This window comes from Gavialis gangeticus, unplaced genomic scaffold (assembly GCF_001723915.1).
Source record: "Gavialis gangeticus isolate Ggan-Ray unplaced genomic scaffold, GavGan_comp1, whole genome shotgun sequence".
Classification (NCBI taxonomy): domain Eukaryota; kingdom Metazoa; phylum Chordata; order Crocodylia; family Gavialidae; genus Gavialis; species Gavialis gangeticus.
Genome location: NW_017729024.1, coordinates 181,014,438 through 181,039,358, shown reverse-complemented (window position 1 = coordinate 181,039,358; position 24,921 = coordinate 181,014,438). Strand labels below are relative to the sequence as shown.

At 44.9% G+C, this 24,921-nt stretch overlaps 1 protein-coding gene across 1 annotated transcript in view; it reads right to left on the bottom strand.

The window, feature by feature from the left end:
* Window positions 1–24,921, bottom strand: part of ALPK2 (alpha kinase 2) — a 93,710-nt gene that overhangs the window by 36,673 nt on the left and 32,116 nt on the right. Inside the window, exon 2 of the mRNA XM_019518301.1 lies at window positions 10,091–13,043. Coding sequence (XP_019373846.1) covers window positions 10,091–13,043 — 2,953 coding nt within the window. The remainder of the gene's footprint in view (window positions 1–10,090; window positions 13,044–24,921) is intronic.

The following is a 24,921-nucleotide window of genomic DNA, read 5'->3' as shown; positions in this document are numbered from 1 at the left end:
CACAAGCTGGCGGAGGGAAGGTTTAAGTTGGACATCAGGAGGCGCTACTTCACGGTCAGGGCGGCTAGGGTCTGGAACCAGCTTCCAAGTGAGGTGGTGCAGGCTCCCACCCTGGGGGGTTTTAAGAGGAGGTTGGATGAACACCTTACTGGGGTCATTTGACCCCAGTGCTCTTCCTGCCATGGCAGGGGGTCGGACTAGATGATCTGCTCAGGTCCCTTCCGACCCTAGAAACTATGAAACTATGAAACATTAGATATCCATATACACAATATCTTAGGTTTATCTTATCTTAAAAATAGTAGTAGTGATTGATGTCGCCAAATGTATTAGATGCTATTTTACTAGAATAGATATATTTTTGTTAAAATGCTCAGTTCAAAACATTTGTAAAAGCAAAAACAGCCTTGTCAGAGAAGACCATAAAATAAGGTAAAAAAGAAACAGGAACAACGTTCCACAATGGGGAAGGAAACGAGATAAGAAACCCTCCCTCTTTACCAAGGCTATAAATCCCAAATAATTGACACCTTCCAAGTTCATAAGAGATTTGGTTCAGTCCAGTTCCAAAAGTTTCAGTGTAACAAAGAAATTTAAATAAAACCAATCAGAGATCATTTATTAGAATATCAGAACCAGCCATCTATAAATATTGGGCATAAGCTGGAGGGAAATCTGGAGAACTCAGCAAAATCAAGAAGACCTGCTGCCAATCTCTGTTCCACCCTCTTCCCACTTCCTGAGTCTCCCAAGCTGGTATAGGTAAGAATCTATGCTGTGCAGTCATGGGTTAAGATAAATATTTGTTTTCATATTTTAAGGTGCAAGCAAATAAAAGGTTGCCTCTTTTATCAGTAGCCTATCAACTAGGTTACCTGTAATCTGGGTACCAGCTGGACAGTAACACACAGTTATAAGCATTAACAAGCAGTTTTTGCTCCCTTGACGGCAGTGGCAGATGGAGTGGCACCAGTGACAGCCACCCATTTTATACCTCATGTAAGTTGATGCTTGGGGCTGGTGCCCTGCTTGCCCACCTTTAGTTATGTTACCAAATATATCTTAAAAACTACGGAAGCACCATTTCTAGAACCCACGCTGCAACCTCAGAGCAGAATGGGCATTTTTACTCATGGAAGGCGCCCAGTGCTGCGACGCATGCAGTTGTATAAGCAGCAAAATGCACATCAATGCTGAGAAAATGGCGGCAGCATGCTTTTGAACTAAAAAACATTGGATGCGCTTTAGTTCAAAAGCACACTGCCACCATTTTCTGTGTGCTGATGTGCATTTCACCGCTTATACAGCTGCACGTGGTGCAGCGCAGTTTGCCTCAGCTCGCATGTGGAGCAGACTCAATTAAGCAGCAATCTCCGGCACATCATGACTCGTGATTCATTAGACAGAAAAGTATGTGTATAAATGCCCAACATGTCTAAAATGTGAAGTTCAAAATTCAACCCCAGATCCAAATTTTGTAACTAGCCCTAGCTTTAAAGTAAGCCAAATAGGCTGAATCTTGGATCCAAAACATTCCAGGCCTTTGGGGTGTTTATATATCCAGGTTACAGGTTATTCCTAGTGGAACATTTTTGCCTATTAAAGTTGTGCCCCTGTACAGAAGAGAATTCCAAATTCAATGGGTCAGAAAGAGAGTAAGACTCTCTAGCTTAGTGTTGGGGTCTTTACCTGGGAGAGGAGATACCAACAGTGGTTTCTGTATTCTATCCAATGACAGCTTAATATAAAATACAGAAGTGGTCCTGACAGTAGGACAACACTCCAGGACTCCCTGTGCCCTAAGCACTAGGCTACAAAGTCATGCCTGTGCTTGTGTGCTCTCTCTAGTCCGTGACCTCTTTTCTACATGGTGGTGCAGTTTCAACAGGAAGGGTAGAGTACCCACCCTGTCAAACTAGTTTATAGACCAGGTACAGACATTACACTTTTTACCAGTCTAAGTGACTAGAAACTGGTCTAAACCCGTAAGAGAACAGAATTTCGATGCACATTTAAAAATGGCAGAACCCGGTCTAAGGCCTGCATCAATGTGCACTCAAATATAATTGATTTAGATTAGACCAGTGCATCAAACTTCAGTGACAGTTTCCCTATCAATCCAAGTTAGGTTGCTGTCGTCCAGCATCCCAGCCTCCTTTGCAGCCCCCGCAAACTCCTCCTGCCCCCCCACAGGGAGGTATGTTAGTACTCGGCATATGCTCGGACTGCTCTGGCTGAACATCCAGTGAGCCCCACTGCCGAGCTTGCCCACAGCCATGTCAGCCCAGATCCTTTCTGCCCCCTCATCTCCTGCCTCTGCCCAGCTGTCAGCAGCAGGCAGGCAGCAAGGTGGGTGGGAGAAGGGAGGCATCTGTTTTCCTGTGTACAAGTCCTGGCACCTGGGTACCCATGTCCCTGGGATTGGCCCTGTGGCAGGGCACTGTGTGTGCCTGCCACTTTAAGGGCCTGGAGCTGGCAGCTACCAGGTGCCTGATGAGGGCAGCCATTTTGAACCTGGGGCTGCCCATATAAACAGAGCAGTTCTGTTGCTGGAGGCCAGGCAACAACATTGCCTGGCTGGAGGGCTGCTGGTATCATCTGGAGGTAAGGAAGGTGCTGTAGGGGATGATAAGGAGGCTCCTGGTCCTGGGCATGACCTGAAACTGCACCCTGCTGGGAGTGGGTAGCCTAGTGGGGCTCCCAGTGGCGTGGGAACCCCCAAGAAATGCCAGGCCAGTTACCACCCCTGTGAAAGGGGGGTCAGGGTGCCTTAACCCCTAGCTCCCACAATGGGGTGGGTTACCCCTTGTTTGTAGGGTCTAGAGGGTAGACCCCGGAGAGAGCAAAAAGGCCATAGACTTGCACCTGTCTGGACTTCCCCTGACTAGTCCATGCTGGGGCCAGGACTGGAAGGGTTGAAGAGCCGGGGGCCCACCATGAGGAAAGCCCAAGAGCTGAGGGCCTCGGGTTCTGGCTGGCCTGGAGGTGGGCCAGGGCTAGTGAGCCGAAGGTCCCAGGGGGGCTACACCCGAAGGGGAGGCGGTTCAGGGTGCTATGCTGCCTAGTATGAAGGCGGATGAGACCGCCTGAGGAAAGGAATCCAGGTGGGGTTCAACAAGGAGGATTCTGGGCCGGGGGGACAGTGATTATGATACCATCTAAATGCCATCTGCAAGGCTTGGGCTGCGGTGTAGGGGAGGAATGGAGCCACAGATAGTGCCCCCTGGCATCAGGGCAGGAAATGGGCAGCCTCCTGCTTAATTACATCATTAACTAATTAATTCCAACAAGGTGTGGTGGGCGAGAATGCAGGTGGTTAGCCCAAAAACAGGTGGGCAGGCCATAGTTAAATCGGCCCGAGGAAGCCCCCTGTTACAGGCCCCCACACCCCGTCATGAAGCACCCCACAATGCACACACAGAGCCCAAGAGAACCCTCGTGCTTAGGCACAGCCCCATGGAGCCCATCCAGGCTGTCGGGGATGGATGAGAATGCCCCCAACACCCTGCTATGGCATCTTTCAACTATAGGCATTTGTCAGCCACAGGCAGGTAGTGGGAGGAGACATGCTCACCTGTTTCTGGTAGCCCAGTTGGGCTCTATGGGGCTGCACCTGAGCACAGGGATTCTCCTGGCCTCTGTATCAGGGCTGTATACACATTGTGGGGTACTTCATGACAGGGTGTGGGGCACAGACTAAGCACACAGGTGTCCAGCACATGCACAGGAAAAAAGATGGCTTCCTTACCTCCTTCTTCTGCACGCTTGTAGCTGACAGATGCCTGTGGCTGACATGATGCAGCAGGGGGTTGGAGGTATGCTCATCTATGCCCAGCATCCAGTCAGGGTGGCCTGGGCACTCGCCTGCACTCAGCAGTCTTTGGCAGCCTAGGGAGCCCATGAGGCAGCTGGACCACCCCCAACCTGCTGGCCTCATCCTGTGCAGGCAGCTTGAGTGCTCCCCTCACCAAAGGGTGAACGTGCATTCTGTTCACTACCGATCTAGTCTATGCCGCTTACAAAAAGCTGCATAACTTGGATTGATTCTGCCTCCAGCTTTTTGAATGTCTGTACCTAGCCATAGTTTGTTGATAGGGCATTCTTCAGGGAGATGAGACATGAAGGCAGAAGAGGAAATTGAGCTCATGACTTCTCTTTCCTGGGTGAGCACTGTAAGGCTGCTTGCAAATATTAAAAAAACAAAACAAAATGGTGCTTTGTTTTCACTCAGCACATTCCTGCACTGAGCCCCACACATGCCCAAAAAAGACAGTGCCTCAGTTGGACCTGGCTTGCTCAACATCTGTATAGATTGGGTGCTTTAGTGGGGATTTTTGACACTTTCATCTAACAGCTGGTTGAATCAGCTATTAGCTAAAAGTGCCAAAAAGCTTTGCTGAAGCACCTGATCTATACAGTTACATTGACCTGGCTCCACAGCAACATGCTGCTGCTTCTTGTAAAAAAAAATCCCCCAAACCATGATTTTTTAAAGTCTGCAATCAGCCTATGCTATTATATAATAGGGAACACCAGCACCAGTTCTTTAAAACATTGAGCTCTGCTTATTTCTGTGCCAGTCAGCTACTTCCAGGAAAGGCTTCAACTCCATAGATTCCAAATGGATAGAGACACCTCCTTACAGCCCAAAGTGGGACCTGGGATTTAAGACATACCTCCTATCCCCAACTTCTTTTGGCAAGCACCAAGCTGATATATACCAAGAGCCAGATTCTATTTGCCCTGTAGGTGAACACAGGCTCCTAAGCAGTGGCAAATTAACATTTATTGGGGCCCTAGGCCCCAGAAAATTGGAGCCCCCTCCCCTGCACCAGGTGAGGGCAGGTTCCCTCTGCACCTGCCAGGGGGCTGCAGCTGGGCCCACCTGGCCTCCTTGGTGCATCTGGGGTGAGCCAGGCGTGCAAGCACCACTGAGATTAAGGCAGCCCCAGCCCAGGCCCTCCACCTGGCAGGTGTCATGCAGCTGGGGCTCTGATCCCCCAGGTCTGTGGGATGGATTGGTGCTGGTTTGTGGAGGGCTATGAGGTCAGCCCCTGGCTGCCTGCCTACTCCCTCTGCTGGCCCAGGTGGGGTGGGATGGGGCCGTCCTGTCCTGTGCCAGTGGTGCTGGTGCCAGAGGCTGTCTGCAGATGGCTGGGAGCAGAAGCGGGACCACCCATGGGGTCTCCTGGCAGCAGACAAACCCAGGAAGTTGCTGCTGCCCACAGGGAGCCCTGTGCTCTCCCCTATTGCTGGGCCCAGGCCCTGCCCTGGCTGGAGAGGAGGAGGCACCTGCTGCTCACCCCGGAAGTCAGTGGCAAGGATGCCCACCTGACCCATGCTGCCCCTGGTGCCCCAGGGGACCCCTGATTGGCAGGAGCCCATGCATTAATCCACCCTCTGCCCATAAGTGCAATTCTATTTCATCCTGTTCAATTCTGAAAATCCCTTAGTGAATCTACTTTTGTAATACACCATCACCTAATCTTTATGACTGAGTCACAAAAAAGTAGTAGTGAGGACGAGGAGGACCCACACATCTTATTAACTGCTTTTCAGAGACTGAGCAAAGTGGAATGATTTGCACTTAAATGCCTAAGTCCACTTACGCACCTAATAGATGAAACAGAATCCATAGACTGGAATCTGGCCCCGAGTATGCTGACCTCCAGATGGCTCCCTGCCCAATTTTGTAGCTGGTTTGGATTCCTGTCGGAGGTACTGAACACTCTCCGCATGCTGCGAGGAGCCCGGGTGCCTCACTAAGAATTCTGACGCCACTCAAGGGGCCAGAGGTCTAAAGGGAAAGTGTTGCAGCATCTAATTTTGAGGCAGGCCTCACTCCTTTATTGGAACTAAATTTAAGAATCTTGCTGAATCAGGGCCAAAAATGACTTGCTTAAGATCATTCAAGAGGTATGTGATAGAGCTGGAAATAGTACGAAGACCTGCTTCTACCCAACCTTAACCATCAAGTCAGAGACTGAAAATACTGCGATTAATACCATAGGATTGATTCCCCACCTCATTGACACTGGTCTAAACATTGAGGGTGTTTATACACATGATCTGGGATGGGGGACACTTTAATTAGAGTGGTGCCAGAGCATCTTGCCAAACAAACTTTAGTTAAAGCTTCCCCACCACCATTTTTCAGCATGGAGATGCTAGTACACAAGTAATTACCATGCTCCAGCAGCTCAATTAATTACAGTGCATCGGAGCAGCCTCGCTGCATGTCTGTAGGTGCCCTGAGATGTTAGGCTCACACAACCACCACAAATTAGAAATATCTATTCATGTTCAAAGCAGATGAGAAACAGGTATGTAAGAGCCACATACAATAAGCCTGCACTTTGCCAGAACAATTTTGAAAAAAACTTTCTCTTGAATCTTCTACTGAAGTACACAGACCCTGATCAGGTGCTTCTAAGTATTTGTGTACTACATGATCTGCTGCCTTGGAAGAATGTGCTTGGTATTCCCTCTTCTCATGCCTGTTAGGTCCTTCTGTAATTTCTGGTTTTGTTCTACATTGCCAATTCTAGACATTGTCATGACAGCAGCTGTAAAACAGACCTCTCAGCAGCAAATTCCCGACCAGTGCCAAACATTTATCTTGCCTGCTGCAGCACATCTCCCTTAATGTCCTCTTATGGTCATCTCTAGCAGGCAAATTTTAGTGCAAAGAAGATATCTTTTCTATCACCTTTGGACAGATTTAATTAACTATGTCCCTGGAGAAAGTCAAGAGCCAGTGTCTGTGCTTAGCCTAGCCCCTTGCTAGGTAGGTAGCCTTCTTCCATTCATTGTCCATCCCTGCTCTCATGCCGCACTAATTAAAAACTTCAACTGAACTTGCATTGTGATGTGAATGTTAAATGGAATTTTTTACAAATGAAAAGGGACCCTGGACTAAGCCAAATGGTGTCTCTACTGCAAATGCTTCATTGTGCTGCTTTTATGCTGCTGCCTCTCTGTCATGAGGCTGAAGTTGGTTCCTTATTCCCAGTTCCTTATTCACGATTCCTTTTTCAAAGCTAATCTAGATCCAATAAAAACTTGTTATTAATGACTTCCACATCCTAAAGAGAGAGAATTTCATTAGCTATGCATATGTACTAATTAATATGTAAAATAATATCCCACATCAAGTACAGAGCCCTAAATGAAGGTCAGATTTGGATGGGTTTATGGGGCAAAATACTTCTTGGGCCACCCCAAATTTCATGGCGATGCCACTGGGGGACTGTCCCAAAGAACCCTGACCACAGTCCCGCCTGGCCCAAAGCACAGTTTGGCCATGCCAGGCTGCCAGCTAGCAGTCCCCATGCCCACTATACTAAGTAAAATGGCTTGAATAAGGAACTGGCTTTCAGGCTGGGATTATGGCTAGAAATTCTTCTTGGGCCACCCATCAGAATACCTCAGTGCCACTGGGGGACTATCTTGGACATCTGTGACCAGAGACTTGCCCAGCCCAAAGCGCAGTTTGGCTGTGCCAGGCTGCCAGCAAACAGCACCCCAGCCACTGTGCTAAGTGTATGGACCCAAATAAGGAACTGAATTTTGGTCTGGTATTATACCCAGAAATCCCTTTTAGGCCACCCCAGACCACACCTCTGTGGCACCAGGGGACTGTCCTGGACATCTCTGACCAGAGACTTGCCCAGCCCAAAGCGCAGTTTGGCTGTGCCAGGCTGCCAGCAAACAGCACCCCAGCCACCGTGCTAAGTGTATGGACCCAAATAAGGAACTGAATTTTGGGCTGGTATTATACCCAGAAATCCCTTTTAGGCCACCCCAGACCACACCTCTGTGGCACCAGGGGACTGTCCTGGACATCTCTGACCAGAGACTTGCCCAGCCCAAAGCGCAGTTTGGCTGTGCCAGGCTGACAACAGCCAGTACCCAAACACTTGCTTTGGGCTGGGCAAGTCTGTGATCAGAGATGTTCAGGAGAGTCCCTGGTGCCACAGACATGTGGTCTGGGGTGGCCCAAGCAGGATTTCTGGGTATAATCCCAGCCCAAAATCCAGTTCCTTATTCAGTTCCATATATTTAGCACAGTGTCTTGAGGGTGGTGACAGTTGGCAACCTGGTGCAGATAAACTGCGTTTTGGGCCGGGCAAGTCTCTATTCAGAGATTTCCAGAAATGTCCTCCAGTGGCACAAAAATATGGTCTGGGGTGGGCCAAGAAGGATTTCTAGCTATAATCCCAGCCCAAAATCCAATTCCTTATTCAGGTCCATTAATTTAGCTCAGTGGCTGGGGTGCTGTTAATTGGCACCCCGGCACAGCCAAACTGCATTTTGGGCTGGGCAAATCTTTGGTCAAAGATGTCCAGGAGAGCCCCCAGTGCCACAGAGGTGTGGTCTGGGTGGCCCAAGAAGGATTTCTGGGTATAATCCCAGACCAAAATCCAGTACCTTATTCGGGTCCATATACTTACCACAGTGGCTTGCAATCTGTTGGCAGCCTGGCATGGCCAAACCACATTTTGGGCTGGGCAAATCTCTGGTCAGAGATGTCCAGAAGCATCCCCCAGTGGCACAAAGACATGGTCTAGGGTAGCCTAAAAAGGGTTTCTTGGTATAATCCCAACCCAAAATCCAGTTCCTTATTCAGTTCCATGTATTTAGTACAGCGGCTAGGGTGCTGTCTGTTGGCAGCCTGGCACGGCCAAACTGTGCTTTGGGCTGGGCAAGTCGCTGGTCACAGATGTCCAGGACAGTCCTCCGGTGGCACCGAGGTATTCTGATGGGTGGCCCAAGAAGAATTTCTAGCCATAATCCGAGCCCGAAAGCCAGTTCCTTATTCAAGCCATTATACTTAGTATAGTGGGCATGGGGGCTGCTAGTTGGCAGCCTGGCATGGCCAAACTGTGCTTTGGGCCAGGCGGGACTGTGGTCAGGGTTCTTTGGGACAGTCCCCCAGTGGCATCGCCATGAAATTTGGGGTGGCCCAAGAAGTATTTTGCCCCATAATCCCATCCAAATCTGACCTTCATTTAGGGCTCTGTACTTGATGTGGGATATTATTTTACATATTAATTAGTACATATGCATAGCTAATGAAATTCTCTCTCTTTAGGATGTGGAAGTCATTAATAACAAGTTTTTATTGGATCTAGATTAGCTTTGAAAAAGGAGCCATGAATAAGGAACTGGGAATCAGGAATAAGGAACTGGGAATAAGGAACTAACTTCAGCCTCATCTCTTTGTCTGGGTTTTATCTTTCTAGACTTTGAGCACCTTGGGATACAGACCATTGATCTGATTCACCTTTAAATTAGGTGGCTTTTAATGCCATTTGCAGGCCATTGATTTCAAAGAGTTGAGCAGGTTTTATACTGGTAAAGGGTGAACAGAACCAGGTCTTTCATAGTTTTGTGTCTGTATAGCGGTGGTCTCCAAAGTGGGGTGCACAAGACGATCCATTGGGGTGTGGAAAGAAAATATTAGAACTTCTATTTTTATATATATTTATATAATATATACATCTATTGGGGGTGCATGCTCAAAATTTTTTTACTGATAGGGGTACGCGATGAAAAATGTTTGGAGACCACTGCTGTATAGCACTGTTCATATCAATGCTACTAGTTAAATAACAACAATTTATCGGCATTAAAAACATTGTATACCCAACAGAATGTAATTTCTTTAGGGAAACGCAGGGTGTAACAAAACGGTGAAAGTAACACTAGGCAGGTATAGTTTGCCATGATATTACTGTGTTTGCTCTGGTTATAATGCATGAATTCTACTGGCAAAATCATTGCAACATAGATTCCATCTCCCAGCTTTGACTTCAGTAGCAAAAAGCAGCAGCAGAAACTACTTTATAAACTGTATTCAAAATTCATAAAACATAGTGCATTTGCCAACTAGGGGAAGGCAGCTGGGGCCTGATCAGATTTGCAGTATACAATAGCTGTACTTACTAGCTCAGCGAATGGAAATGCACATAGATGAATGCACTCTGTCTGACTACATTTAGCTGAAGGAGACTTAGCAGATGCATTTATCTGGATTTCATACTATATTTTGAGATAAGTGTGAAATGGAGAGAAAGTGTCCTCCTACCTTTACTGTCCTTTCTGGATGGTAATTTTATTGTCTCCATCCTGTCTTCTCTATGAACTGCACCTGCTTCAGCTTTCAAGACTCTTTTAACGCAGCTGGAGTTCTTACTGACGTTTTCTTTTTCTTCTTGTCGGGGTTTCTTTGATGGCATTTTCTTCTTAGCCCCCTCAGCTAGTGGCCCATTACATATTACTTTTTGCTTACTCTTCATATCCTCTGGCCCAGCAAGAGCTTGTGATACTTTGCAGGGTTTTGATCCCTCTTGAGTCTTTGTCCTCTTTTCTCTGGATGTGAGTGAACCATCTGTGGTCACTGGTAATGTGAGCTGCTGAGTTTCGCTTTGGAGTAGCTGTTCCTGCAAATGATGGGTGTTCTCTGAGACGCATGTTGGGGGGTTTACTAACCCCCCTGTTAAGCATGTTGATGGAATCAAGTTTTGACTCTCTCCAGCTGTGAATTCCTCAGTTTTATTATGCTTAGTAGCCTCAATTGCATATTCAATCCCAGGCATGTTAACGGATGCTCCAAACTGCTGACTGGAAGGTGTCCCGTCTGAATGGGACTGTTCAGGGCTGTAATTCCTAATATGCTCCTCTTCATCTGCATTAATTAGAGCACGCATATAAGGCTCCACTTCAGCTTCATCTGAACTATAGTCAGTGACTTTTTGGATTTGTTCAGTTTTCTTTTTACACAAAATTGCCTCATCCTTGTTTTCATCAACAATAGCATGGCAGTGGTCCTGCAGTGCCTCTGACATGGTTTCCAACTTGCTGAAATTTTCCTCAATCTTTATTTCCATTTGGGTGGGTTCTGGCTGCACTAGTTTTTCTACACTAGAGCATGCCATTGCCCATATGTTGACAGATGGTCCTTCAGTTTGGTTCCTGGGTTTTACAGTTAAATTTTCTCTTAGATTTGCTTGTTGGGCACCAGGGATGGAACTATCTGCCATATCACTGGTATCTTTACAATGTTGGATTGCTGTACTGTTGTATTCATTTCTTATATTAGCTGGTTGAATGATACTAAGTATTGCTACATTTCCAGATTTACAAGTGTTACTTACTGGAGAAACCATTGTTAACTCTCCCCAAGTCTCAAAACCGTGGTCAAAAGAGGTGGCATTTCCTTCTGATGCACTGCAATAAGAATCTGAAGACTGACATTCTGAAATATGGTTCAGTCTAGGAACAGCTAAAATCATAGTCTTTTTCTTGTTATCTAATCCAAGATCCCTCTTACCTTTGTCCATTTTATTTTCTTCATCTTTGGATTTTTCCAGGAACATTTCACTTAAAAACTGATCCTCTGCTGAGGCCTTTTCTTCCACACTTATCTCTGCTGTCTTGTGGACCTGAGCTACGTTTTTTGGTGCATCTCTAGATGTTGCAGATTCAGGACTCATGACTGAACTATGCAGATGCATTAGATGACTGCAGTCCTGTGCATCTGACGCAGCTTGAAAAGCTTTCCTGTCACTATCTCTTGAAGGATCAGAGTTACTGTCACTTGCAGTGTTCAGGTCTGACTCATTTTCTTTCCCATGAAAACTCTCTTCAGAACTTTTACTGACTGCTGTAACTGACGGGTGCTTTTCCTGTGTAAATTGACTGGTATTTTCACAGGAGGCATTTCTGAAAAACTTGTCTTTTTGTTCAAAGTCAAGATTAGTGTCCTCGTTTCTTGCTGGGTGACAACATGTATCACGAGTGTCTTCAGTGGACGGTTCATTTCTACACTTAGTTATAGAATCATTTATGAAATGTATGTTCTGTTCAATGCAAAGTAATTGACTGATAGAATCATCCATTATATACATTGGGTTTTCTTGGTCCCGCTCCAAGTGAGGACTCTGAGCAGTCATTAATCTTTGAGGAGATTCTGTATCACAAGATTGGAACGAATTATCATCAGCAAGCTTCCCTTTCTGTGCAGCAGATATTTGAATGCAGCCATTAACATTAGTTAATGTTTTGTTTGCCGCCAGCTCTGAGCCCTCCTCTGCATTTAAGATATCATTTGTTACAGAATGAATGGCTGGTGCTTCTGTTTTATTTCCAAAGCTGGAACACAGACCTATACCATCTGTTTCCACAATTTGTGAAAGAGAAATCTTTCCTATGGATGTGCTGCTACATGCTTCATCTGTTTTTAGCAGGCCATTGGAATCACTACAGCCCTCCTTTTCTGTTCCTAATTCACTTGCCAGATCTATGACAGGTTCATTATCTTCTGTCATATTTACTAGCACAGGATGTTCAGTACAGGCTCCTTCTGTAAAGTGTAATTCTGAGGCTTCGACAACGGCAGGGCTAATTTCTAGGCTTGTGACCCCTTTGTTTTCACATGGGAAGGAATAGTCTGAATCTTCTTCACAGAGAAGTTTCAGAAGCTCATCATGTACTGCAGATAAATCACTGCCTCCACACTCAGGTTTCACAGATTCCAGGATGGCTTGGCAGTCTGCTTCAAACACATATTGATCACATAGTTCATCATAGAAGGTATTTGCATTGCTGCTGTCATGAAAATTAGCAGTAGATGTTTTCCTTCTGTTCCTTTGCTCGTCACATCTATCTGTAGGAGCAAGGACAGCACAAGCACTTGCTTGCTTATTCATAACAGAGCCAGTGTCCTGTAAAAGACAGGGTGAGATGTCACTGCTTGATGCTGTATTGTTACTTGTAATATTAATTCTTTGGTCCCAGCATGGCAGTTGCTGTTTGCTGTGCCCCATATCATGGGGAGCATTTAGATCAGTGCAGATCTGTAATGTGGTATGTTCTGTTTGTAATACGTTTTCACTGCTAATTGTTTCCAAAGCTGGAAGGCTGGCTGGTGCACTGTCACTTATTGGAGAAGTCATGAAATTGAATCTTTTGTCTATTTCAGGTTTTGTAGACTGTTCCTTATATCCTTGTGTCAAGCTTTTGAGGTCTGTTTCTTGCTTCTGCACCAAGGAAAGGAGGGGAAAGAGATATAATTGTATTAAGTATTTTAAAAATGGAATAATGCCTGCAAGAGGTCTGAACTAGAACCTTGGATCCAAACATCCTTGCAGAAATTTTGGTCAACATCAGAACTGCATGGCTAATACACATCTCTCTAACTGACTGAATCAAAACCCTGGCCCTAACCAGTCTTGAAGCTGAATAAATTTCAGATCTGGATCCAAAATTTGTAAAACATCAGTCTAATCTGGTAGTGAAATTTTTGTTTGATCTAGTCCAGTTTAATAACAAATAAATAACAAGTAATCGAACCTAACCTTATCACTGATTCTTAGACACAAATTGACCTAACAAATGAATTATACTGCAATTTTACCCCAGGCTGAGTTTTTCTACTACATAAAGGAAGAAGTGCCAGATACTCCAGGAAATCCATTAGGAACATTTTGGTTTCCAATATATTTTTCTATTAAGGCATTTGCGTACTATATGATGGGCAACAGTATAAATCAGGCAGACAGGTTTTTTCTTTGTGAGAGTGGTCAAGACCAGATTAGCAAATAAACTAATAAATGATATATTGTCTCAACCACCATTAGGCTCTGAGCCAGCCCAGGCTGGTTTTTCTGAGGTCTGACATCTTTTTCCTTGATGCTGTGGGTTCTGTATCCTTTTCTCATGTATAATAATAGGGTGTTTCCTCATATATTTGTCAATACTGAAAAGCTTCAGTAGCAGAGCTAACATGCCACCCAAGTGCCCTGCTGAGTGCACTTAGAACAGCTTTATTAACAGTAAATACACATCTCTGGCCCAACATTTACCCACCCTGGAACCTGGAGAATGGGTCTGCCGGTAGGCCTGGTACTCTAGGCTAGGAGCGCTGTGGAAGAAGCATGTTCTAACTTAGAGCAGCTTCACATAGCACCCAAGCCCACATATCACACATTAGAGGGGCTCTAAACTGGGGCACTTCCAGCCCTTTTCCATTGGGAAGAAAACTACTGAAGAAAGTTGGGGCAGAAAAGAAACAAGCAATTCCCCATGAAATTTTTGTTTTTTTATCTGTACCAAAGTAACACAGTGTCACTTTCAATATACCTAAAAATAAATGTGGCACTGCGTTAAACAACTAAATTCAGTTTACTGCATGTAGTAGGGGCATGAATTATTAAGGAGTCAGTCGACATTCTCGCCCACATGAAATGTAAAAAGATTGTAGGCATCTGCCTTGAATAAATAATTTGTTAAACTCATCAGCCATTCCCATCAGAGCTGGATTTTCACTCCTAATCATTGTTCAGGAATCCCTGCCAGGCTATTGTTCCTCATATTTTTCTGCTCCTATTCAACATTAAATCAATTCCATAGAGGCTGAGCACCTCTCACCCACAGCATAAGAGAAGATATTTAGTTTTTCCCCAGATGAAAATGGATTGTTCTCTTTTAATGAATTTTCTTTCATGCTTTCAGTTACTGTTGGTTTGCCAGGCCAATACCATATATTCTAATATGTGACACTGTAAACCCCCACTCCCTCTTGCAATTTAGACATTATCTTTTGTGTAAAATATTTACTTTCAAATAAATAGCTGCAGTATTAATGAAGGTGGATGATGTTTCTCTGTTAGTGAATTTGATCATGTCCTTCTAGTGGATTATTTTAGCAACTACACCAGGAGGAATCAACCCATTGCCCATGACCTACATGTAACTATCAGTGTGCTTCACATGGGCATTTAATGCACATTAGCCCTATTTAAGGCACATTGAGGGTGCACATCTACATGTCTGTGCTCTTTATGCACCTTAAAAATGGCAAATTTAGGCTATTTCTGCCTAAACTTGATACCTGCATAAAGCAAGTATCAAATTTAAGTGCGACCAATTAAAGCACATTGACACACATGCTGATGTGTTAATGCACATTAACAAAGGGAATTCAGTGCTGGGTCTTCTGGCTGGCTGCCTCTTCTCCTCCAGAGCTGAGTTGCTCCCTGGCAGCCCCTAGCTGCAGGCTATAAAAGCCTTCAGCCATTTTGTGCCTGGGGGCACACAGCACAGGGAACCTGAAGGAGCCAGTGCTGAAGGACCCACCAGGCCCCATGCATACCACTGGACAGGACCCAGGCAGCCTCTGCCCATCCTATCCCCTAGCTGGAGCTGCTCCTTGCCCACAGGTGAGGATTGCAAAGGGCTGCAGCCTGCTGCATGCCTTGCCCAACCCTGAGATTCCTCCCCCAGGGCTGTTGGCCCTGCTCTCTATGGCAGCACAGCCAGCACCTGTTCCCTGCTGCCCCTCACCCCCAGCTTTCTCTTTGCAGGCACTGTAGTGAAGTGGCTCTGCCATGTGGTTCCCCAACGCTGGCCATGACCCTGTCCAGGGTGCTGCTGGCAGACATCCAGGGCTGGCATTGCAGGGACAGCTGTGCAGGGGCTCAGAAAGCTGGCATGGAGAGTATGTCCAGCACATCATCCCTGTTGATCCCTGGCTCTGCCCACATGCTCATATTCATTCTGAGTGCCCAGGCCCCAAACTGGACCTGGAAGGAGATATATGACTTTGTGCCACTTTGGGGCACAGCTGACATCCAGAGCAGTTTGCTCAGGGTGGGCACTTGAATACACGCATTTATGAGGCCATTTAAGTTGGGATACATGTGTGAGGCCACTCCCAGATGGCCTAGAAGTGCTGCATGAAGGTCAAGGTCTTGCAGGCACAGTGGGTGGTCGTGACCAACTTCAAACGTCTGTCTGGTTGTGCCTGTGAAGACCATGCTCATCCCAAGGGACCAAGCAGGACTGGGGGTCTTGTCCAGCTGTCACCTGGGCCCAGCCCTGCCTGAACAGCTTACCATGGTCCCTGGGCACCTGCACACAGCTGGCCTCCAACCTGAGGCCAGGTAGTGCAGGGCCCCTGGTATAGACCATATTCTCTCAGCAATGTTGCAAATTCACACAAAAGGTTTCTGTCTCTTGGGATGGGGGTGGGGCTTCTGAGGGGAATAAAGGTTTTCATTACAAACATGTATGTATTCTGAAATGGTGCTGAGGGGCAGGCAGGGGTAGAGGGGGTGTGGGTGGTGGGGTAGACAGGTGCTGGCAGGAACAGATGGGAACTTCTCTGTGTCCTGGTGCTCCAAGTGGGACTGGAGCTGGCACAGCAGGTCTTCAAAGGTGGCCTGGGTCATCCAGAATGTGTCAACCCATTGGTCATTGTCCCATTCCTGCAGCACAATGTGCTACCACCAGTGCTAGCTGGCACAGTGGGTCCAGAGGTAGTGGGGCTAGTGCAACAGGAGGGTGATGGCAATCTCAGCAGTGGCATCCTGGAGTCCATAGTCCCTGGGGCTGGCAGGAGTAGCTGTGCAGTAGTGGGGGCCCTGGAAGGCCATGTATCAGTCATCCAGAAGGTGGTTGGAGCAGGAGTAGAGGTGCTAGGTGGCCAAGTACCTGGCGCACAGAATAGCGGTGGGTAAGCAGGACAGCTGTGGCTGCCCTGAGGTGAGGAGGACCCTGTCCTTGAGCACCAGGGCCAGGACCTGGGGCAGCCAGGGCTGGGAAATGCAGCTGCAGCAGGAGAAGAGCAGGCACATGCTGCTGCTCTGACACCAGAACTGTCAGCCCAGAGGTCACAGTGCAGAGGGTGTGCTTTTGAAATGGCTGCCAAGTGCTGACAGTTGGCTCTGGCTTTAGCATGGCTGTCAAGTGCTGTAGCTCCCCCCAGTGGCCACAGAACTTCCCCCAGTGGCAGGGCTGGATTGACTTGGGACTAAAGTTAGTCCCAAGTCCCACCATGTGTAGACATCTGCCAAAAAATGCTTAATGTGCATTAAGCTAATGTGATTAAATTTAAACCTGCTTAAATTCACATGTAGATATGCCCAGTTGGTTTAAACTTGGTGTCTGAAGACACAGAAGTAGCTAAATAAACCTATTATTTTTCTCTCTGCCTGTTCATTTATTATTATTTGAGCTTGGGTGCCATGCTCTAATAACTGACTTTGAAATGTGTAGCTCAGAAAATGTGTGTCCTGACACTCTTAGCCATGTCAAGATTTTGGTTTGCAGCCTGTAGGGTGTGGATGTTTGGCCATCCATGATTTATACCAACTCCCAGCTAACAGATTTGTTCCTTTATTACTACTAAAAATATTAATTACATAGCTGATATTAACGGCACGTGATTTTGGTAGGTTATGGTCATGAGCAGGGATCTTAGTTTTCTGTTTGCCACAGAAAATCATGGATATTTATGTTTTTAAGTGGAGATTTTTTGCTTTTTCCCATGGAAAACTAGGATCCCTGGTCATGAATTGTATCGGGTTACCAACTGTTATGTGTGTATTGGAATTCCATGGTTTGTCATTCTTGCCAGCTGGTTTTAATTATGAATTAAGAAACTTAATTTTTGCCTGTGTCAAAGGAGATTATAACCTGGATAAAATTAAGGAGCAATTTTGAAGTCCAACAACATGATCTACTCTGAACATTTTGTTTTTCTTTTGAAATAATGCATACTACCTTGCAAGATATTGCTTATTATATTTCCCAAGAATGAGCTGCAGCTTATGCACATCCATGCCTACTGCCTCCTTTAACAAGAGAAGGTAACATTTTCGCCCATGATTTTGTAAGACTCTGTCCTTTTGAGGGCTTCTTATTAATATTACTGAGATAATTTTCTGGTTATTATAGGAGACAGGTTAGAAGTAAAACTTTCAGACTGGAATTTAAGATTCACCAGTATTCTGACATGAGTGAATTTGGGCTTTTTAGCTTTACTCCAGCCATGAACCAAAAGGAAGTCTCAGTTCCTTCTGATGGTCCAGTCCATCCCACAATTCAACTGGTTATTAGTAAACTTGTGATGAGTACATAAGTAGACCTGGGAACTATAGGTTCATAGTGGGGAGGGTGTTAGTGCTAAGAGATAAATGGGTACTGGATAGTAACTCAACTGGAGAGAAACTCTAAATATGTAGACTATAAAGTTTACACTAGGTACATTGAGTTGTAGGGGAAGGAGGGGTTTTCTTCTTTCCCCTTCACTTGCTTCTAATCTGCCTGAATATTTTTAATGAGGGGTGGAGAAAGAAAGAGATTTTGTCTATGACACTGTGGCGTTGATCTTGTTTCTAGCAGCAATCTCCACATCTTTCACCTTCAAGATGCCTTGAAACCTTAACAACTTATTGTAAAGTGCCCCTCCTTTCTCTCCTATCTGCTTTATAGAGAAAGCTACCAGTCTCAGTTTTTGTCTTTGTGTTCATATTCCAAGCCCTTCTTAAAGTTCAGAGCCTTTGAATGCAGAGTTTTCCCAAGACCCTTTCCCCAACCCATTTCTAGTCCTCAGACAGCAACAGTTCATAGGATTACAGAATCCCAGGAAAATAAGGCTGAAAGGGACCTCATGAGATCATAAAGGTGTGTATACATGAACCAGAAGGCTACTGTAACGTGCTGTAATTACAGCACATTGGTGCAGACATGATTAATCGAGTCTGCTGGAGCATGGTAATCATCACACTCCAGCCAGCCTCTGCAGCTCATGTATCAATGTCCCTGCTCTTCAAAATGGCAGTGGGGGCACTTTAACTAAAACTCGTTTGATGATACACAAGACACTCTGAGCACTTTAATTATAGCAGCTCTCAGCACTTTAATTAAAGCGCCACCCCCCTCCCCTCCAAGCATGTATAAAAACACCCATAGTCCTTAAACCAGGATCATCCCTGACTAAGCCATCCCTACCAAGTGTCTGTCTAACCTGCTCTTGAAAACTTCCAAGAATGAATGTTTTTCAGTTTCTCTAGGTAGCCTATTCCAATGCTTGACCACTCTTATAGTCAGAAAGTTCATCCTAATCTCCAATCTACATTTCCTTTGCTTAACTTTGAGGCCATTGCTCCTACTTTTGTCCCCTACAGCCACAAAGAAAGCACATCTCCATCCTCTCTATAATCACCCTTCAGGTGTTTGAAGACTATAAAATCCCCCCTGAGTCTTCTCTTCTCCAGACTAACAAACCCTAATTCTTCCAGCCTCATAAATCTTGCTTCCCAGACCCCTAATCATTTTTGTTGCTTTGTGCTGAACTATCCAAACTGTCCACATCCTTTCTGAAGTGTGAGGGCCCAAAACTGGACACAGTACTCCAGGTAAGGCCTTACCAGTGCTGAATACAGCAGAAGAATCACTTCCTTTTATCTGCATGTGACACTCCTGTTAAAAGAGCCCAGGATGCTGTTGACTTTTTTTGCAACAAGAGCCCACTATTGCCTCATATCCAGCTCCTAATCTACTGTAACTCCCGGGTCCTTCTTTTCAGCCTATCCAGTCATTCCCCAGTCTGTATGTGCGCATGTGGTAATCCCATCCCAAATACAGGACTTTACACTTGCCTGTGTTGAATCTCAACTGTTTGATTACAGGCCATTTCTCCAGGTCATTCTGGATCCTAGTCCTGCCCTCTGGAGTATCTGCAACTCTACACAACTTGGTGTCATTTGCAAGTTTTCTGAGTGTGCATGCAATCCCATCATCCAAATAATTAATAAAGATATTAAACATTATTGGACTCAGGACAGACCCCTGTGGAACTCCACTTGATACCTCCTCCCAACTAGACATTGAGCCATTGAAGACTACTTGCTGAGTATGATGATCCAATCAATTATGTATCCACCTTATGGAGAATGTTGCGGGAGACCATGTCAAGAGCCTTGCAAAAGTCAAGGTATATTTACTACTCTATCCCCATCCTCAGAGCCTGTCATCTTATAGAAGGAAATCAGATTGGTCAACCATGACTTGCTTTCAATGAATCCATGCTGGTTGTTCTTGATCTCCTTGTTCTCCTCTAGTTTCACAATGTATTCCTTGAGGGCCTGCTCCATATCTTTCCAGGTATCAAAGTCAGGCTGACTGGATAGCTCCCCAGATCCTTCTTATTTCCTTTCTTAACGATGACCACTATATTTGCCCTTTTCCTATCATCTGGGACCTCACCTGACCTTCATGAGTCCTCAGAGAAGATAGCCAATGGCTGTTAAATTACCTCAACCAATTACTCCAGTAAATTCCTTTAGAGTTTTCTCTGCCATTTCAGTTCTACTTCCAGCCTTCATGTGAACATGAAATTTGTTTTCCTGTCACTTACAGCCACTGCAGCCAAAACCACAGCTCACCTTTTACTACTACCTGTGGAGTTCTTGCCAAATAAGTCTGACATCATATAATCAGGCAACCCAAACTTCCTTTTGGTGTGAAATTGTAGAGAGACAGCTGTCTCCTGGCCACTAAAAGCCTATAAAAAAATTACAGATTATTTGGAGAATCTTGCTATCCCCCTGTCTTTTCCTTGGGTCTATGTGGGTATCTGCCTGTCTGGAGAATTTAAAGACATTCAGGATTGTGGTTTCTACACACCAGCTTTACATAAGACTTTTAATTGCCAGCTAGTGTTATCATCAAAAGAGACCTTGTAACTGAAACTTTTGTGTTGCTTTTAATAAAAGTAGAAGACTTGGAAGTAAAATACTGATTACAATTTGAATTGATTTCTAATGTACTGTTTCAAAGGGTATCTGATTAGCAACCATATATTTTTAGAGACCATATATTTTTTAATCCAGTCTCATACCTTGTAAGCAATTTGGGAAAACATTTAAGTTTTTACCTTCAGTATTTTCTTGGATAATGCTTGTTTAACTTAGCAAAGTCTTAGAATTCTTATTCGTGATTATTTTTTTTTTAGCAGGGGGAGATTTCTACAGCCTATTGCCTACAATATGTTCTAACAATTGCTTCAATTACTGCACTGTCTGCTTGGCTCTAGAGATACAAAGGAGTGCTACCAAACAGCAAATTTTAATTACGTGAACTCTGTAGCACAAGTTATTTTTTGTGTGAGTGTTATACTGCCTGATGTTTGATGGTGGATAAAAGAAATATGACAATTCTGTATTCAGACTCCTATATGAAATACAAGTCATTGTGGTTTCATTTAAAAATATGGAATGATAAAATGAACAAAAAAAAATATGGATTCAACCACCCTAGTACTTCCAAGGAGCTGACTTTAAGATCAGCATGTAAGTGAGTACCTGGCTTTCCTACCCTTTTGACAAAACACCCCTGATCCAAAAGCCATACATAAATGTTTAAATGAAAGGGGAAGAGGGCACAAGAATGCTTAGGTATGCTTTGCTTACAATTGAATTAGGGAATGAGGCAGAGGAGACATGAAAAAAATGGGGAAAGCTTTTTAAAAATTGCTGCTTTTTCAGTCCCGAAGACCTCTCATGATCTGCAAAACATGCACAGCACAGGCTAGCTATCCTCAATATCTATGCCTGTTATCCTTGGCTTTTCTCATCAGCATATGCCACATTTTCCCTAATATAGGCCACATGTGATTCTGTCCTTCCTTTTTGTGTCCTTATAACAAGCTGTGTGTTGGAATTTGTAGCTTTGTTGAAATCTGACATCCTATGCCAGGAGGACTTCTGCTATAGCTTTGAACTTGCAACCTCTAGGCTGTCAGCCATGTACCTTAGCACCCAGGTCACCCCCAGTCCCAGCTCCAGCTGAATAGAGCTGAGACCCACATGCTTCTTTCATATTGTCTGAGAAGAGCAAGGCATTAACAGGGTTGGAGGCCAACATCTGGGCTGGAAGTAAGGATATATACTGTACTTTGTTACTGAACCCATCCAGTTTTCTATTAGTTCAGGGTTTAAAAGGTATCATCCAGTTGGCCTTTCTGTTGTTGAGGTGAAGTTCCTGTAACTAAATACTACCATGTGGATGGAGTAGATGCTGTTTTCCTTTCCTAGAAAATGTAGTACCAGATCTGAAGGCAATATAGATGTCTACAGTGGGATTTAGACAGAATGCAGGTATGGAGGTCCAAAACTGATTAACTCCCAAGATGTTGCCTCACTTTGAAGCTCTCTAAACTTTGTCAGCACCTCTATTTTTCACAATATGCTAGGATGCTAAAGGTCTGCTTCTGCACAGGCCCAGTCTTGATAGGGCAGAGCACCTTGCTCCTAGTTCATATCTGTTGGGCTCTGTAGACTAGGCTATCCTTCACCTAGTTCCCCTGTGGTGCTTGATCTAGGTGTGCTCTGAGGTATCTTAATTTTCATCATGCCCTTTCATAGGGAGACTGCACTGTTATTCCAGGGCTCTGCCTTCCCCTTGAATGACCAAAGCACCTAAAATGTAGGCATTACTGCACTCAGTGCAAACATCTACATGTTTATTAATGCACTGTAATTACAGGTACTGACTTAATGCACCATAACTGGCACTACTGTGCATTAGCACCAGCACTTGCTTTTCTGTGATGCTAATGCACAGTAAACTCATTCTACAGCACATTAGCATGGGTTTTGCCTGCTGTGCTAATGCACAGTAGAATGAATCTACTGCAACTTTAGCATCTCCTGTAGACGTGCCCTGCATTGCATTTTTTTGTCTAGGCCTTTAGATGTTGTTGTCAGGGGAAGGAGTAGTATGGGAAAAACTACTCAATTCTTTCCTGTTCTAATGTATGGTGCCAGGAAGTGCCAGGAGGAAGTGCTGATGGAATCATGTTGGCATACACCAGTTCTATACTTCCTAAACAGTTAAGGAGTAAGACAACCCAGATCATAATCATCCAGGGGGAAAAGTCATGGAAAGAGAGAATGTGGTCTTCTCAGAGAGAATCTGTGATATTACAAGAGGGCAGAATAGTTTACTGTCATCTGCTAGAATAAAATGCTAAATTTGTGCTAAAGAAAATAAACAGGAAGGAACACAGTCAGGTGTTTACTAAAAAAAGTTCATAAAAGGAAGTTTAAAGATGTATCCTGAATAGCTTGCAGCCTGTGGCAGTCACTGATCAGACACAATCTGGGTTGGATGGAATGAGAATGCTAACAGTCCTGTTTCCTACACTGGCATGTGCATGCTTGTTTGCTTTGTTCTGAACATGTCTTTGAGACAAAGTGCTTCTGCAACCCAATGGCAGTGCAAAGGCTGAGACAGCATGTTGTTTCTGAATTAGTACCAGAGACTTTCTGGAGTTTGACCAATGGAGTGCTGTTGCATTGTCAATCATGAACCCTTGTACACATGACGGGGGTTTAGTCCTTTAGGGTTGCATTCTGTGCCCCCTAAATTGAAATCGTGGGTTTTAATTTTCTGTCACTAAATCTCATAAAATGGTCAGTGCATTATTCACAGTAAATTACTGTTGGGGGCACAGCATAACAATCTACCCCACTAATCTCTTCATACTAAATTACAGCAGGGGGTGCTGCACACTGCTAATCCCACTACAGACCAGTGATAGCTATAGCTCATAGTCCGAGCTCACTAGTATGTACAAATGACTGAAAGTGGTGTGATTTCATTAACTGAATTAATTCAATTGTCACTACATTAATGTAATTAATTAATTTAATTAACTGACACATTTATACATTTAATTTTTTGAAATTTTTACACCAATATTTTTTAATTATTCTTATTTTATTCTTATTCTTTTCATTCCTATCTTTATTTTTATTCTTATCTTATTTTTTATTTTTCCATTTCTATGTCATCAAGTAAACTTTATTTTGTGTGTTAAATCTGCTTTTTTTTTAAATTTCACTCAAACAACCCACTCTATGAACAGGGCACTGAAATTCTCTGAGCACTTATAATACGAGCACAAATCTGCGCCCCATTAATTTATTATATGTATCTTTGCACGCTTATTGGAGTATTGTGGTGTGCTAATTGGAACTCCTGATAATGCACTCCCTGTATTATCTCACAGGGCGTCCCAATCCCAGATGCCTGGAGCCCCCCCGTCTGCATCCACATTCCTGCACTGTTGGGGGCATTGTTTTGTTCAATGTTTCCCTTCCAACCCCAGACACTGCTCACCACACCTCTGTTCAAGTTTCTGTTTCCATAGCCTCCCTCCCCCAAATCCCAGTTTCTTTGGGCTGTCCCCCATGCTCCGCTCTACCCACCATATTCAAATCCACATACCAACCATCCAAGCTCCCCCCCGGCATGCTAACAAGAGACTCTGGCCTTCTGACTGGATATAAAAGAGACAGGAACAGATTGCCACTTCATAATTACTGCCCCCCTCTCTCAACAGGATGCTGAAATTCTCCATGCACTTATGTGGATTTCTTATTTCTAAACTGGGACCAGCAGTAGGTAATGCATTTTAATATCCTTGCTGCATTTCACCCCTGTACACACAAAGCAAAGAAAAACCTGTAGACTTCAGCCTTCTCTGGCTCCCCTTAGCCTATCGTCACCACAGCCTGCCCCCCCGCCACTACAGACAATGAACGTATGAGACAGACAGAAGTGTTGCAACAATTTTTTTTTATTGTATTGATGAAAACACTCTGCGGTAACTGCTGAATGGTTTAGCTATCAGTGTTGATTGATTGGTGGCCGCAGAGCACTCTCTTCATCTGCAGCAGCCAGAATGTGTGCAGCCAGGCAATTCCACACAGCGGCTCCTCAACCAGTGTGTTCATGCTCCTCGTAGGGGGCACCATGCCCTGCCTGCCCATGTCTCTGTCTGGCCACTGCCTCCTGCACTTCCTCAGACCAGGACTTGCTGAATACATCCCCCCGGGCTTGCAAATATTGTGGAGCACACAGGCTGCCACAGTGAATGCTGTTATGTTTTCCTGATTTCACTAAGGCAATGGTCACCAACCAGTACATCTCAATCCACTGGTAGATCTCAGAACCTCTTGAGGTAATCTTGGAGCCTCTTGGAGTCGATCCAAGGCTGGGGTAGGGTGCTGAGTGCCTGCGTGCAAGCATGCATGCACCCCAGCCCAGCAGGTCAGTCCATGGGGG